At 43.9% G+C, this 13251-nt stretch overlaps 1 protein-coding gene across 3 annotated transcripts in view; it reads left to right on the top strand.

Moving 5' to 3' along the window:
• Window positions 1-13251, top strand: part of LOC120049378 (liprin-alpha-2-like) — a 192020-nt gene that overhangs the window by 155442 nt on the left and 23327 nt on the right. For all 3 annotated transcript variants that reach the window (XM_038995645.1, XM_038995647.1, XM_038995646.1), the window contains 9 exons: window positions 646-867; window positions 1598-1744; window positions 8086-8220; window positions 9534-9617; window positions 10038-10169; window positions 10277-10339; window positions 10668-10759; window positions 11998-12136; window positions 12866-13086. In XM_038995645.1, coding sequence (XP_038851573.1) covers window positions 646-867; window positions 1598-1744; window positions 8086-8220; window positions 9534-9617; window positions 10038-10169; window positions 10277-10339; window positions 10668-10759; window positions 11998-12136; window positions 12866-13086 — 1235 coding nt within the window. The remainder of the gene's footprint in view (window positions 1-645; window positions 868-1597; window positions 1745-8085; window positions 8221-9533; window positions 9618-10037; window positions 10170-10276; window positions 10340-10667; window positions 10760-11997; window positions 12137-12865; window positions 13087-13251) is intronic.

The following is a 13251-nucleotide window of genomic DNA, read 5'->3' as shown; positions in this document are numbered from 1 at the left end:
AAAGAAAAACATAACCCCCTCCTATCTCTGTGTCTCTCTCTGTGTCTCTCTCTCTCCCTCCCTCCCAGAGTCAAACCAAATCATATTCCTAATGCAAGTGCCAAACCAATCTCTCAATGCAGTCTGGAGTAATCTTTATAGTGCCTCTGTCACCCTGTGTGTGTGTCCATCTGAAATAAAACCAGAATAGGGGGCCAACAACCTCCAGCTCCTAAATGTATTAGAGCGCTAACGCTATCTCTCTCGACTGGAAAATGCAGAGGTCTGAAGAGGGATCTAGTCTGATTCAAGGCCCTCTCAGCCTGTACTTCAGCACTCACTGCAGAAGGCTTGACTGGAAATTATGTTGTTTCACCTCATCCATTTCAATTCAGCTAGCTAAAACAGTTTTGTGTCATGGGACCTAACTGACATAAAGCATCCTTGAGTTGGTAGAAAAGCGCTGTATAACAAGGTTAAGGTCAATTCCATTATTTCAAATAAATCAATCCATAAAAAAACTGAAATTGCTGAAAAGCTATTTTGAAATCCATTTAGAAATTCATAAGGACTTTTGATTCTTTACTTAGCTCCTGATTTGACTGAATGGAAATTGACTTTATACAGTAAGAGTCTCTCTCATTCCCTCTGCCCCTGGTCCTCCAGCGCCTGTCCAACGGCTCCATGGAGTCGGACCATGAGGCCAGCCAGGTGGTGGAGCTGCAGGACCTGCTGGAGAAGCAGAACTATGAGCTGGCCCAGATGAAGGAGCGCATGTCCTCCCTGTCGTCCCGCGTCTCCGAGGTGGAGCAGGAGTTGGACACCGCGCGCAAGGACCTCATCAAGACAGAGGAGATGAGTACCAAGTACCAGAGGGACATCAAAGAGGTGAGGAGAGAGGTACATTCAAATGAGATGCACCCACTCTCTAAGGAGAGACACTCACACACGCACTGTTAGTTGAGAATTAGAGTTGTTGAGAACATACATTAACAAGCATGAGGGAAATATGCATTCACTCCCTCAACCTCCTCTCTGATGACTTAGAGGAGTTACTGCCTCAGACAATCTGGATGGTTCTTGGAAAAGTAATGTATCCAGGCTTCTTTCTACACATTGGTACTTAGAGATGGTCTCTACTCATCTGTCCTGTGCTATAGGCAGACCATTATAGTCACACAATCACTGGCCCCTCTTATTTGGAGGAGAATTGAATGTCTATCCAGTGATGTGAATCAGAATGTGACCTGGCTCTTGGGCCACCTAGCTAGCGGCTAGCCCTGGTTGAGATTGCTATTGGTTGCTAATGATGATGGCAGGCTGGGCTCAGGGAGTGAGATCCAGCTAGTACACTGATCTCAGATCCTTTATCAGCCCAGCCCTGTCTAAGTAATGACCACTGTCTGAGAACAGTGTTATATCATAACAATGCTGGAGGACATTTCCTTCCCCTCTATACACACACTCACTGAGACTCCATACAGGAAATTAACCGTAGGAGATTTAGGGAGATACTGTTTGTGCTGTTGAGAAGGAAATGTACTCAACTCTGTGTGTCTGTGCATTGTACGTGTACATCTGTGTGTGTGCGTGTGTGTGTGTGTGTGTGTGACTACAGGCTATGTGTCAGAAGGAGGACATGGAAGAGAGGATCGTCACTCTGGAGAAGCGGTACCTCAGCGCCCAGAGAGAGTCCACCTCCCTGCACGACATCAGTGACAAACTGGAGAATGAGCTGGCCAATAAGGAAGCCTTCCTCAGACAGGTCACTTACCCTCTTCCACCAATCCTAACTTTAACCATTAGAGTGGTGGGGGAGCTGGGGGGGATACAACACTGAACTAAGATCAGCATCTGAGGGATACTTCTTCAACCTACAGCAGTGGTCCCCAGTGACCCAATTTAAACCTTTGGTTTTAGGGTCACAACCCAGAAGGAATCAGAAGTGTCCCCACTGTGGGTTCCACCCACCTAGAAAAACCATGCCCTTTAGTACATGTTATCGCTAAGGCAAAACTCAATCCCATCTGGTGTCTCTGGTTTAACAAAACTCAATCCCATCTGGTGTCTCTGGTTTAACGAAACTCAATTCCATCTGGCGTCTCTGGTTTAACGAAACTCAATTCCATCTGGCGTCTCTGGTTTAACGAAACTCAATTCCATCTGGCGTCTCTGGTTTAACGAAACTCAATTCCATCTGGCGTCTCTGGTTTAACGAAACTCAATCCCATCTGGTGTCTCTGGTTTAACGAAACTCAATTCCATCTGGCGTCTCTGGTTTAACGAAACTCAATTCCATCTGGCGTCTCTGGTTTAACGAAACTCAATTCCATCTGGCGTCTCTGGTTTAACGAAACTCAATTCCATCTGGCGTCTCTGGTTTAACAAAACTCAATTCCATCTGGCGTCTCTGGTTTAACGAAACTCAATTCCATCTGGCGTCTCTGGTTTAACGAAACTCAATTCCATCTGGCGTCTCTGGTTTAACGAAACTCAATTCCATCTGGCGTCTCTGGTTTAACGAAACTCAATTCCATCTGGCGTCTCTGGTTTAACGAAACTCAATTCCATCTGGCGTCTCTGGTTTAACGAAACTCAATTCCATCTGGCGTCTCTGGTTTAACGAAACTCAATCCCATCTGGTGTCTCTGGTTTAACGAAACTCAATTCCATCTGGCGTCTCTGGTTTAACGAAACTCAATTCCATCTGGCGTCTCTGGTTTAACAAAACTCAATTCTATCTGGTGTCTCTGGTTTAACAAAACTCAATTCCATCTGGCCTCTCTGGTTTAACGAAACTCAATTCCATCTGGCGTCTCTGGTTTAACGAAACTCAATTCCATCTGGTGTCTCTGGTTTAACAAAACTCAATTCCATCTGGCGTCTCTGGTTTAACAAAACTCAATTCCATCTGGCGTCTCTGGTTTAACGAAACTCAATTCCATCTGGCGTCTCTGGTTTAACAAAACTCAATTCCATCTGGCGTCTCTGGTTTAACAAAACTCAATTCCATCTGGCCTCTCTGGTTTAAAGGAGATCTCCATGGGCTCAGGAGGCTGATCGTTCTCTACATTAAGGGAGTACCGTAGTTACAATAGCATACATATTTGCTGAAATCACCTGCGATCTGGAGAATAACACAGCGTTTGTTGCCAGTAGTGATCAAGGATAACTCTCGTCTTTGATTAATAAGAGTTTCTAACATTCTGAAACGAGAGAGCATCTTGACATTGTGTTTAACTCCAGCTGAGTCATTTGCGTATGGGTCAGGATTTTTATTGTAGTTACTTGAAGATGCTGTGTGGGTGGATGTGCATGGTTGCTGTGCCTGAGTTATTTGGTATTGTGAATAATGTTATGGTTAAGGAGGGGGAGCAATCACAGATACAGCACCTACAGCTGAGCTCAAGGCAGATGGATTTTCATACATTTGTATTGCCAAGCTATAGAGAACACACACACACACACACACACACACACACACACACACACACACACACACACACACACACACACACACACACACACACACACACACACACACACATACACACACACACACACACACACACACACACACACACACACACATGAATCCACTTTGCTAGACAGAAAGTACTCCGTGCACATTTAAGCAATAAGGCCCGAGGATGTGTGGTATATGGCCAATAGACCCCGGCTAAGGGCTGTTCTTATGTACGTCGCAACATGGAGTGCCTGGATACAGCCCTTAGCCGTGGTATATTGGCCATATAACACAAACCCCCGAGGAGCCTTATTGCTATTATAAACTGGTTTTCAACGTTATCAGAGCAGTAAAACTAAACATTTTGTCATACCCGTGGTATATGGTCTGATATGTCAGTCAATCAGCATTCAGGGCTCAAACCACCCAGTTTATAAAATGAAATAAACCATAAGCAATTTTCATGTGCAATTTTCTAAACTTACATTTCTAATCCAATGTTTGCCCTTGGTTTGTCTCTGGCATCGGTCCCTTGGTTCTTTCCAATGGCATCCTGGCCCATTCCCTTGCCACTAGGAAATTTGGGCTAAGTCTAACTCTGAACTTCAATCAGGGAGAGTTGAATGATACTCCATCCAACAGAATTCTCAGAGCATACAGAAATAAATCCCCAGCACTCACATCACACCACCACCCCTGCTGATCTGGTTTTTCGTGTTGCCGTGCCAATGGCCTAGCCCCAGGGCCTTGGCACTGACTGTTGGAGATGAGCCACTCAGGAGAGACAAAAAGGGAGACAGAAAGATTGCAGGAAGGATGGAGAGCGAGAGAGGATGCAGGGAATAGTTTTTTTCCCCAAAGCTGGGTGCTGGGCCTGTATATACATACAGTAGTAGTAAACACACAGTATAGCAGAGAGACACACACATAGAGCCCTGGTCTGGCCCCTCCAGGCCCCCCACGGACCCTAGCCCACTCATGTCTAATTACTGGGCATGGGCTGCCAAGGCCAATGCTATAGGGGGGACGGGAGCTTCTGTTGCTGTTGGAGACAGCTGCCAAATAGTTCCTGGAAATGGAACAGCCTGAAACTGAGCAGAGCCAGGAGGAAGATTGACTGGGACATAGGGAAACAGAGGTTTTACTTTGTCTCTACTGCTGTACCTTAAATGATGTATACTAGGAGTGTGCATCTTTTCCTTTCAAGACGATTCGATACATATCTAGATATAGGAACGATACATTTAGTTTGAAACGATTCGGTGCACATCGGTTTGAGTAGAGAACGAATCGATGCAATTTGATGCGGTACGATTAGATGCAGAAACATTTGTTGCATAAACACATTCATTTTCACATTCAATATCTGCTGCTGATGGAGCTCATGAGCTGGACCTCTCTGAGCTGAATCTGTCTAATCTGACGTGTGTGTGTGTGTGTCTTTGTAAATTATGTATGTCTATGATGTATGTACTATGAAGGCATCTGAGCTACGCCACCCCACTATCAGATTAGGGGTGGCAATGTTTTTTGTCCCCCCACTTTGGTTATGAAATCACCATCACCCACTAATTAACTTGTCATTTTTGCAGATTAAGTGTTTGATCTAGTAATGTATCAATTACAAATTAGCTATGACATGGGCAATGAATATAGAGCACAATTTTGGATTTCACCCCCATCTCCAAATCGAATGGTTTTGACCATTTGGACATTTTTACGGAGCGAGATTATTTTCTCCTCTTTCTTCGGCCATGCAGTGAGCCTCACAAAGTGATTTCTGTCCTCGTTATGAAATAATCAACTTTTCCCTGTATATAAAAAATAAACAAAAAAAACATATACACTGAATGTTTTAAACAGAAAACTACCAAAACCTTTGCTGTTGGTGAACCTGAACAATCAAAATCAAATCTATTGTAAAACCCGTTCAGCAGGTATAGCCAGATGAGAGTTATGTCTCCGGTAGTTTCATTTTATTCCAGTAAAACACCATTTTCAACAGCACATAGATAACAATAACCTAGCAAATTACAGAGGTTGTCATTCAATTAATAAAGCCTAATATCACGCAAGCTATTTTAGCGTTTGAATGCTGAAGGTGCCGCGTAGATGTGCAAGATCAGGAACAAGCACCGACCTCGCGTTGGTCAGTTTGCGAAACTGGGAACGGTGCGCAGTTTGACTAGGATACTGATATTGCCCGGGGTTGTTCAGCTTGTTAAATGACTTGTAGATCAATGACTGTCAACACAGTTACAGTTGATGTTGGAAGTTTACATACACCGTAGCCAAATACATTTAAACTCCGTTTTTCACAATTCCTGACATTTAATCCTAGTAAAAATTCCTTGTCTTAGGTCAGTTAGGATCACCACTTTATTTTAAGAATGTGAAATGTCAGAATAATAGTAGAGAGAATGATTTATTTCAGATTTTATTTCTTTCATCACATTCCCAGTGGGTCAGAAGTTTACATACACTCAGTGTTACGTCCGTCGTCGGAATAAGACCAAAGCGCAGCGTGGAAAGTGTACATCTTAATTTATTTTCGAATGAACACCAAAAAAACAACAAAAGATCAACGAACGTAAAGTTCTGCAGGGCTATACAGCTACAGTGCAAAAACAACACCCCACAAACTAGGGTGGAAAAACAGGCTGCCTAAGTATGATTCCCAATCAGAGATAACGACAGACAGCTGCCTCTGATTGGGAACCATACCCGGCCAACAAAGAAATAGAAAACTAGAATGCCCACCCAAATCACACGCTGACCTAACCAAAATAGAGAAATAAAAAGGCTCTCTAGGGTCAGGGCGTGACACTCAGTTACTATTTGGTAGCATTGCCTTTAAATTGTTTAACTTGGGTCAAACGTTTCGGGTAGCCTTCCACAAGCTTCCCACAATAAGTTGGGTGAATTATGGCCCATTCCTCCTGACAGAGCTGGTGTAACTGAGTCAGGTTTGTAGGCCTCCTTGCTCACACACGCTTTTTCAGTTCTGCCCACAGATTTTCTATAGGATTGAGGTCAGGGGTTTGTGATGGCCACTCCAATACCTTGACTTTGTTGTCCTTAAGCCATTTTGCCACAACTTTGGAAGTATGTTTGGGGTTATTGTCCATTTGGAAGACCCATTTGCGACCAAGCTTTAACTTCCTGACTGATATCTTGAGATGTTGCTTCAATCTATCCACATAATTTTCCTGCCTCATGATGCCATCTATTTTGTGAAGTGCACAAGTCCCTCCTGCAGCAAAGCACCCCCAAGCGTCCCACTTTTTCCTCCAAACATAACGATGGTCTTTATGGCCAAACAGTTCTATTTTTGTTTCATCAGACCAGAGGACATTTCTCCAAGAAGTACAATCTTTGTCCCCATGTGCAGTTGCAAACCATAGTCTGGCTTTTTTATGGCGGTTTTGGAGCAGTGGCTTCTTCCTTGCTGAGCGGCCTTTCAGGTTATGTCGATATAGGACTCGTTTTACTGTGGATATAGATACTTTTGTACTCGTTTCCTCCAGCATCTTCACTAGGTCCCTTGCTGTTGTTCTGGGATTGATTTGCATTTAACGCACCAAAGTACGTTAATCTCTAGGAGACAGAACGCGTCTCCTTCCTGAGCAGTATGGCGGCTGCGTGGTCCCATGGTGTTTATACTTGCGTACTATTGTTTGTACAGATGAACGTGGTACCTTCAGGCATTTGGAAATTGCTCCCAAGGAGGAACCAGACTTGTGGAGGTCTACAATTTTTTTTCTGAGGTCTTGGCTGATTCCTTTTGATTTTCCCATGATGTCAAGAAAAGAGGCACTGAGTTTGAAGGTAGGCCTTGAAATACATCCACAGGTACACCTCCAATTGACTCAAATTATGTAAATTAGCCTATCAGAAGCTTCTAAAGCCATGACATCATTTTCTGGAATTTCTGTTTAAAGGCACAGTCTACTTAGTGTATATTAACTTCTGACCCACTGGAATTGTGATATAGTGAATTATAAGTGAAATAATCTATCTGTAAACAATTGTTGGAAAAATGACTTGTGTCATGCACAACCGACTTGCCAAAACTATAGTCTGTTAACAAGAAATTTGTGGAGTGGTTGAAAAACGAGTTTTAATGACTCCAACCTAAGTATATGTAAACTTTCGACTTCAACTGTACATGCAGTTGGACACTGAAGGAGAGGACGCATCAGCTGTTGCTAAAGATGAGAGGTATTTTCAGAAGATAGAATGTAATGTGAGCAGAACATTTTAGTGAACCAGCGATTCGTAACGTTTTAATAGATTTTCTGACCGATCCATGCTGTATTTGGATCGGTTTAGGGTCCGCGGAACGATGGACTTGTATCTTAAACATTTGATTAGGGGACTGATGCGTATCGGTGTATCATTACATCCCTAATGTATACTCTATGTAGTAGAAGGTTGTCTGTGTTTCTGATAAAGAATAACTTCAGTGTATACACATTCGGTTCTATATGTATTACATGTGACTTAGTCTGTCCAGAAATACTCAGAAAGCTCTCTTGAGATTGGCATTGAGTGGTACTCCATGTGTGATACGGGTCAGGGTCATAAGTCACAATGTTTCCCCCCTGTGTGTGTGTTTCCCTGTGTGTATGTGTGTGCAGATGGAGGATAAGAACAGGCAGCTGCTGGAGCGTTTGGAGCTAGCAGAGCAGAAGCTGCAGCAGACCATGAGAAAGGCTGAGACCCTGCCAGAGGTGGAGGCTGAACTAGCCCAGAGGATAGCAGCACTCACCAAGGTGAGAGGACACACACACACACACACACACACACACACACACACACACACACACACACACACACACACACACATACACGGTCACACACACACATAAACACACGTGTATGCATGCAGACACAGACGCAGCACACGTTGCTCCCATCATTAAAGTAACTCCAGTGCTTCCAGATTTCTATGAAATATGACCTAAAATGAAATGCAATATGAGTGAAATAGTTTCCTTCCCAAAAATGTTTTAAATAATTATGTTAAAAAGCATATTTTCTGTGTTGGAATGTTATGGGCATACCGCAACAACTGAATGGTGTGGGCGTATACCGGTCATATAAAATATTCATGCAAGTAGACCGCTGATTGGCAAGCTCATCCTCCAGGAGGAAATAACAAGCATTTTTGAAACAGTCTGTTTTGAGATACACGTTTGAGGTAGGGTTTTGTATGTGTTCTTTTCCAATTTATGCTTTGGCCACAAATACGAGGGATGAGGATGAGTAGGATGAGTCAACAAAATTATTTGTGTATGAGTTAATAGAATATGAACTTTTAAAAGTGAGATTTTCCCTGGACAGTTACTTTAACCGCTCCATCATATTCTAGGAGAGTTAATTTCAAAACTGCTTATGTATAACTGATTATCATCATACATGTAGAATATTCCGGAGTGAGTCTTTTCAATAATGTGTTGTTTGTTATGTGTTAGTACTGTATGTGCAGGCTATGCATGCAATCACCTCTGACCCTGTAATATGTTCCTCTCCTCTCCTGCTGCCCCATAGTCTGACTCGAGCTCCGCCTCCTCTCCTGATGATTATCAGTTTGTTATGGAAGCTAAACTCCAAGACATGAACTCCATTCTTAGGAAGGTAGTCCCACAGAGTGCCACAGTACTGTCGTTAACTACTAGACTACATAAAAAAAAAAATCCATGCTGGTTTTATTTCTTTCTGTTGTCACGAGTCATTGTACTGAGATTGCTTGTGGGGATATTTGTTTTTCCTTGTGTCCGTAGGCAGGGTTGAAACTGTGGGGAAAGCTGCATGTCACTGGCTGGGCTCATTGCTAGTAGACTTAACTGCTGCAGCAACTGCTTGTGACCTGGCCCTTCTCTCACCCCTCTCTCTACCTGTGCTTTGGTGATCTATCTGTTCCATCTGAGACTGGAGGAGTAGAGGCTTTTGGCTCTGTCTTGTCTTGTTGCCCCTGCATTATGTGTCTGTGTTTCCCTCCATGGCTGCTAAACTGGCGGGTCACTGTGCCCCCTGCCCCCCTTTCTCTCTCCCCCCACCCCTGTCTGTGTGGTGGCCCCTGCAGGCAGAGGAGCGTCACGGCAGCATCGAGGAACGCATGAGGCACCTGGAGGGCCAGCTGGAGGAGAAGCACCAGGAGCTGCTCAGAGTGAGTCACCTCCAGGGGACTATGCTAACATGCTAGGCTAGGTTATGCTACATGATGCTACATGACACCTGTGTGCTGACCATGGGCAGCCTAGCGTGCTAGCTGCCATAAGGCTAGTATGCTAGGCTAGGTTATGCTACATGATGCTACATTCCACCTATTTGCTGACCATGGGCAGCCTAGCACGCTAGCTGCCATAAGGCTAGTATGCTAGATTAAGCTACATGCTGCCCATCACAGACTGGCTTCATTGCACCTGCTCCTCATAGAAGTTTAAGAGAATGACTTTGCACTATCCAGGTGACTTGTTTCAGTATTTTACAACATTAGAGTGGTTAGAAAATGTACTCGTGTGGTAAGACATACTGTCAAGCTTCTGCTTTTGAAAGTCACACACTTTGTATTTTTTGTCCCTCTCAGGCTCGGCAGAGAGAAAAGATGAACGAGGAACACAACAAGCGCCTGTCGGACACGGTGGACAGACTTCTTACAGAGTCCAACGAACGTCTTCAGCTCCACCTGAAAGAGAGGATGGCTGCTCTGGAAGAGAAGGTTAAACATGGAGACCACATCAATACCAATATGTCATAAAGTTTTATTTCAGATGAATTTGAGGAAATGGCCATAGATTGACTGGAATACTTCTCTTTCCATTTCAGAATGTTTTAATACAAGACTCGGAATGCTACAGAAAACAGTACGAGGATTCAATCCATGAAAAAGTAAGTCCCCCCGATCAGTTTTGAATTTTACATGAGGTTGGTTTAATAAAGTGCTTTTTAATAGATAAATAATGATCTGGGTGTTGGACTTTGGGTTTAATTTGTTATCATCTTCTCCATTGAATATTCACAAGAAACCGTTGCTCTCGGTTCAGATAGTGAGATAGAAATCCATAACCAGGCAGAGTACGAGAACTGACTAGCAAGTGCTGTCCAATCATGTTGTGGAGATTGAAATTGCAATCCAGGGTTTTACGGTAATGAATAAGAAACTTCACAAGGTTTTCTGTACACCTCATGTCGTCCCTGTTTCCCGGCTTCCCTCCAGACTCATCTGGCAGATGAGATAGACAAGCTGAGATCAGAGTTGGACCAGTTCCGACTGAGAACAGGCTCACTCACAGAACCCACTCTGTCACGGTATGGGTGAGTTTGTAGGCCAGTGTGTGTGTGTGTGTGTGTGTGTGTGTGTGTGTGTGTGTGTGTGTGTGTGTGTGTGTGTGTGTGTGTGTGTGTGTGTGTGTGTGTGTGTGTGTGTGTGTGTGTGTGTGTGTGTGTGTGTGTGTGTGTGTGTGTGCGTATACACTGAGTGTACAAAACATTATGAACACCTTCCTAATATTGAGTTGTACCCCCCCCTCTTTTGTCCTCAATTCGTCGGGGCATGGACTCTACAAGGTGTCGAAAGCGTTCCACAGGGATGCTGGCCCATGTTGACTCCAATGCTTCTCACAGTTTTGTCAAGTTGGCTGGATGTCCTTTGGGTGGTGGACCATTCTTGATACACACGGGAAACTGTTGAGCGTGAAAAACCCAGCACAGTTGCAGTTCTTGACACAAACCAGTGCCCCTGGCACCTACTACCATATCCTGTTCCAATGCACTTAAATATTGTGTCTTGCCCATTGGCACACAAGGCACACATACACAATCCATGTCTCAATTGTCTCAAGGCTTAAAAATCCTTCTTTAACCTGTCTCCTCCCCTTCACCTACACTGATTTGAAGGGATCATGGCTTTCATCTGGATTCACCAGGTCATTCTATGTCATGGAAAGAGCAGGTGTCATTAATGTTTTGTACTCTCAGTGTAGTGTGTGTGTGTGTGTGGGTGTGGGTCTGGTTGGGGGACTCCTTTTATTTTTCCACTGACAGAATGTGTGATAAAGTCCAAATAACTGGGCTGGAGTTCTGTGATGACAGCAGCTGTCATGATCTCCTGATTGTCCTCTTCAGTCACAACTCATTAGAAAAGCAATTTGCCACCGGTTGAAAACCACACAAGCACTGACTGTTGATTCCTTACAAATTAACATGATGCGTCACAACACTGTCTTCCTACTAGATAAAGAAGCAGGCCATTTTAAACAAGCAGATCCTCTTGGTTTTGGTATTATTTTTTGCACAATATCTGCAATTTCAATACTGCCTTCAGTTTGAACAAAGTTGATGTTACTGTGTCTGACATGCATGTTCTCTCTCTCTCTCTCTCTCTCTCTCTCTCTCGCTCTCTCTCTCTCTCTCTCTCTCTCTCTCTCTCTCTCTCTCTCTCTATCTATCTATCTATCTATCTATCTATCTATCTATCTATCTATCTATCTATCTATATATCTATCTCTCTATCTCTCTATCTCTCTATCTCTCTATCTATCTATCAGGTCTCACCTGGACACGTCGGGGGAGCTCCGCTTCTCCCTGGGCTCCCTGGCTGAGACCCAGTCAGACCACTACCGGTCAGCCAAGGTCATCCGCAGGCCCAGGAGAGGACGCATGGGTCTCCGCAGGGACGAGAGCAAGGTCAGGAACTAGTCTCTCTCTGGTCAGCCCTGGCTGAGGTAGAGGCAGTAGTAGGACTATTCTATCCATTAAGCCAGGAAAGCTTAAACAAGTACAGATAAAGTATTTGAACTCAGGTCTGCATGGTTGCATGGAGCCAGACTGTTAGCATTAGCACGACAGAGGGAAACCTGTTGGAGATGGGTGTGATTGGTTAGCATTGCCTTTGAGGATCATTGTTATAAAGTGCTACTGTTACAGTGTCTCAGGTTTGAAGACTGAAATAACCTGGAGATAAATACTGACATTCAGCAGTAATCTTAGAAGATTGTTTTAGCATATTTTTATTTTTATTAAAAACTCTTTAATGGCTTGTTAAGATCCTTTGGGACGTATTAAAAGTCAAGCCTCATTATTTTGTCTGATGAAAGTTGAATTAGTAGAGACATTTTAGGCTCCCTGAAGCTGACAGCTTTACTTAGCCAATTATTTTATAAAACCAAAATACTGCATTGAATGCATTAATCATAATGTGTGCTGTAATATTTGTACAGTGCAAAAACATATTCAAGTCTCTTTACATTAAAATGTCACATCTCTCTACAGTTATGTCATCCTGCCCATGATGTTTTACCAGGATAACCTCAAGAACACTCCCTTCACTTGATTAGTGCACACTTCCCTTGATTAGTGTACACTTCCCTTGATTAGTGCACACTTCTGTATCTGTAAACCCACCCTCCCCTACAGGCTAAGTCACTGGGGGAGCACGAGTGGCGCTCTCAGCAGCTAGGTATCCTGGGTAGCCACCCCTTTGAGAGTGAGATGTCTGACATGTCGGACATTGATGACGATGACCGGGAGACCATGTTCAGCTCCATGGACCTGCTGTCCCCCGGCGGTCACTCAGACGCCCAGACCCTAGCCATGATGCTGCAGGAGCAGCTGGACGCCATTAACAAAGAGATACGGTACGGGACTTTAACCCTGCTCTTATTGGACAGACCATGCTAGGGACCAGACATTTACCTGACTTTAACCCTGCTCTAATTGGACAGACCATGCTAAGGACCAGACATTTACCTGACTTTAACCCTGCTCTTATTGGACAGACCATACTAGGGATCAGACATTTA

Source organism: Salvelinus namaycush, chromosome 6 (genome assembly GCF_016432855.1).
Source record: "Salvelinus namaycush isolate Seneca chromosome 6, SaNama_1.0, whole genome shotgun sequence".
NCBI classification, from domain to species: Eukaryota; Metazoa; Chordata; class Actinopteri; order Salmoniformes; family Salmonidae; genus Salvelinus; species Salvelinus namaycush.
The sequence above is the reverse complement of the archived record's forward strand: the minus strand, read 5'-3'. Positions and strand labels throughout refer to the sequence as shown.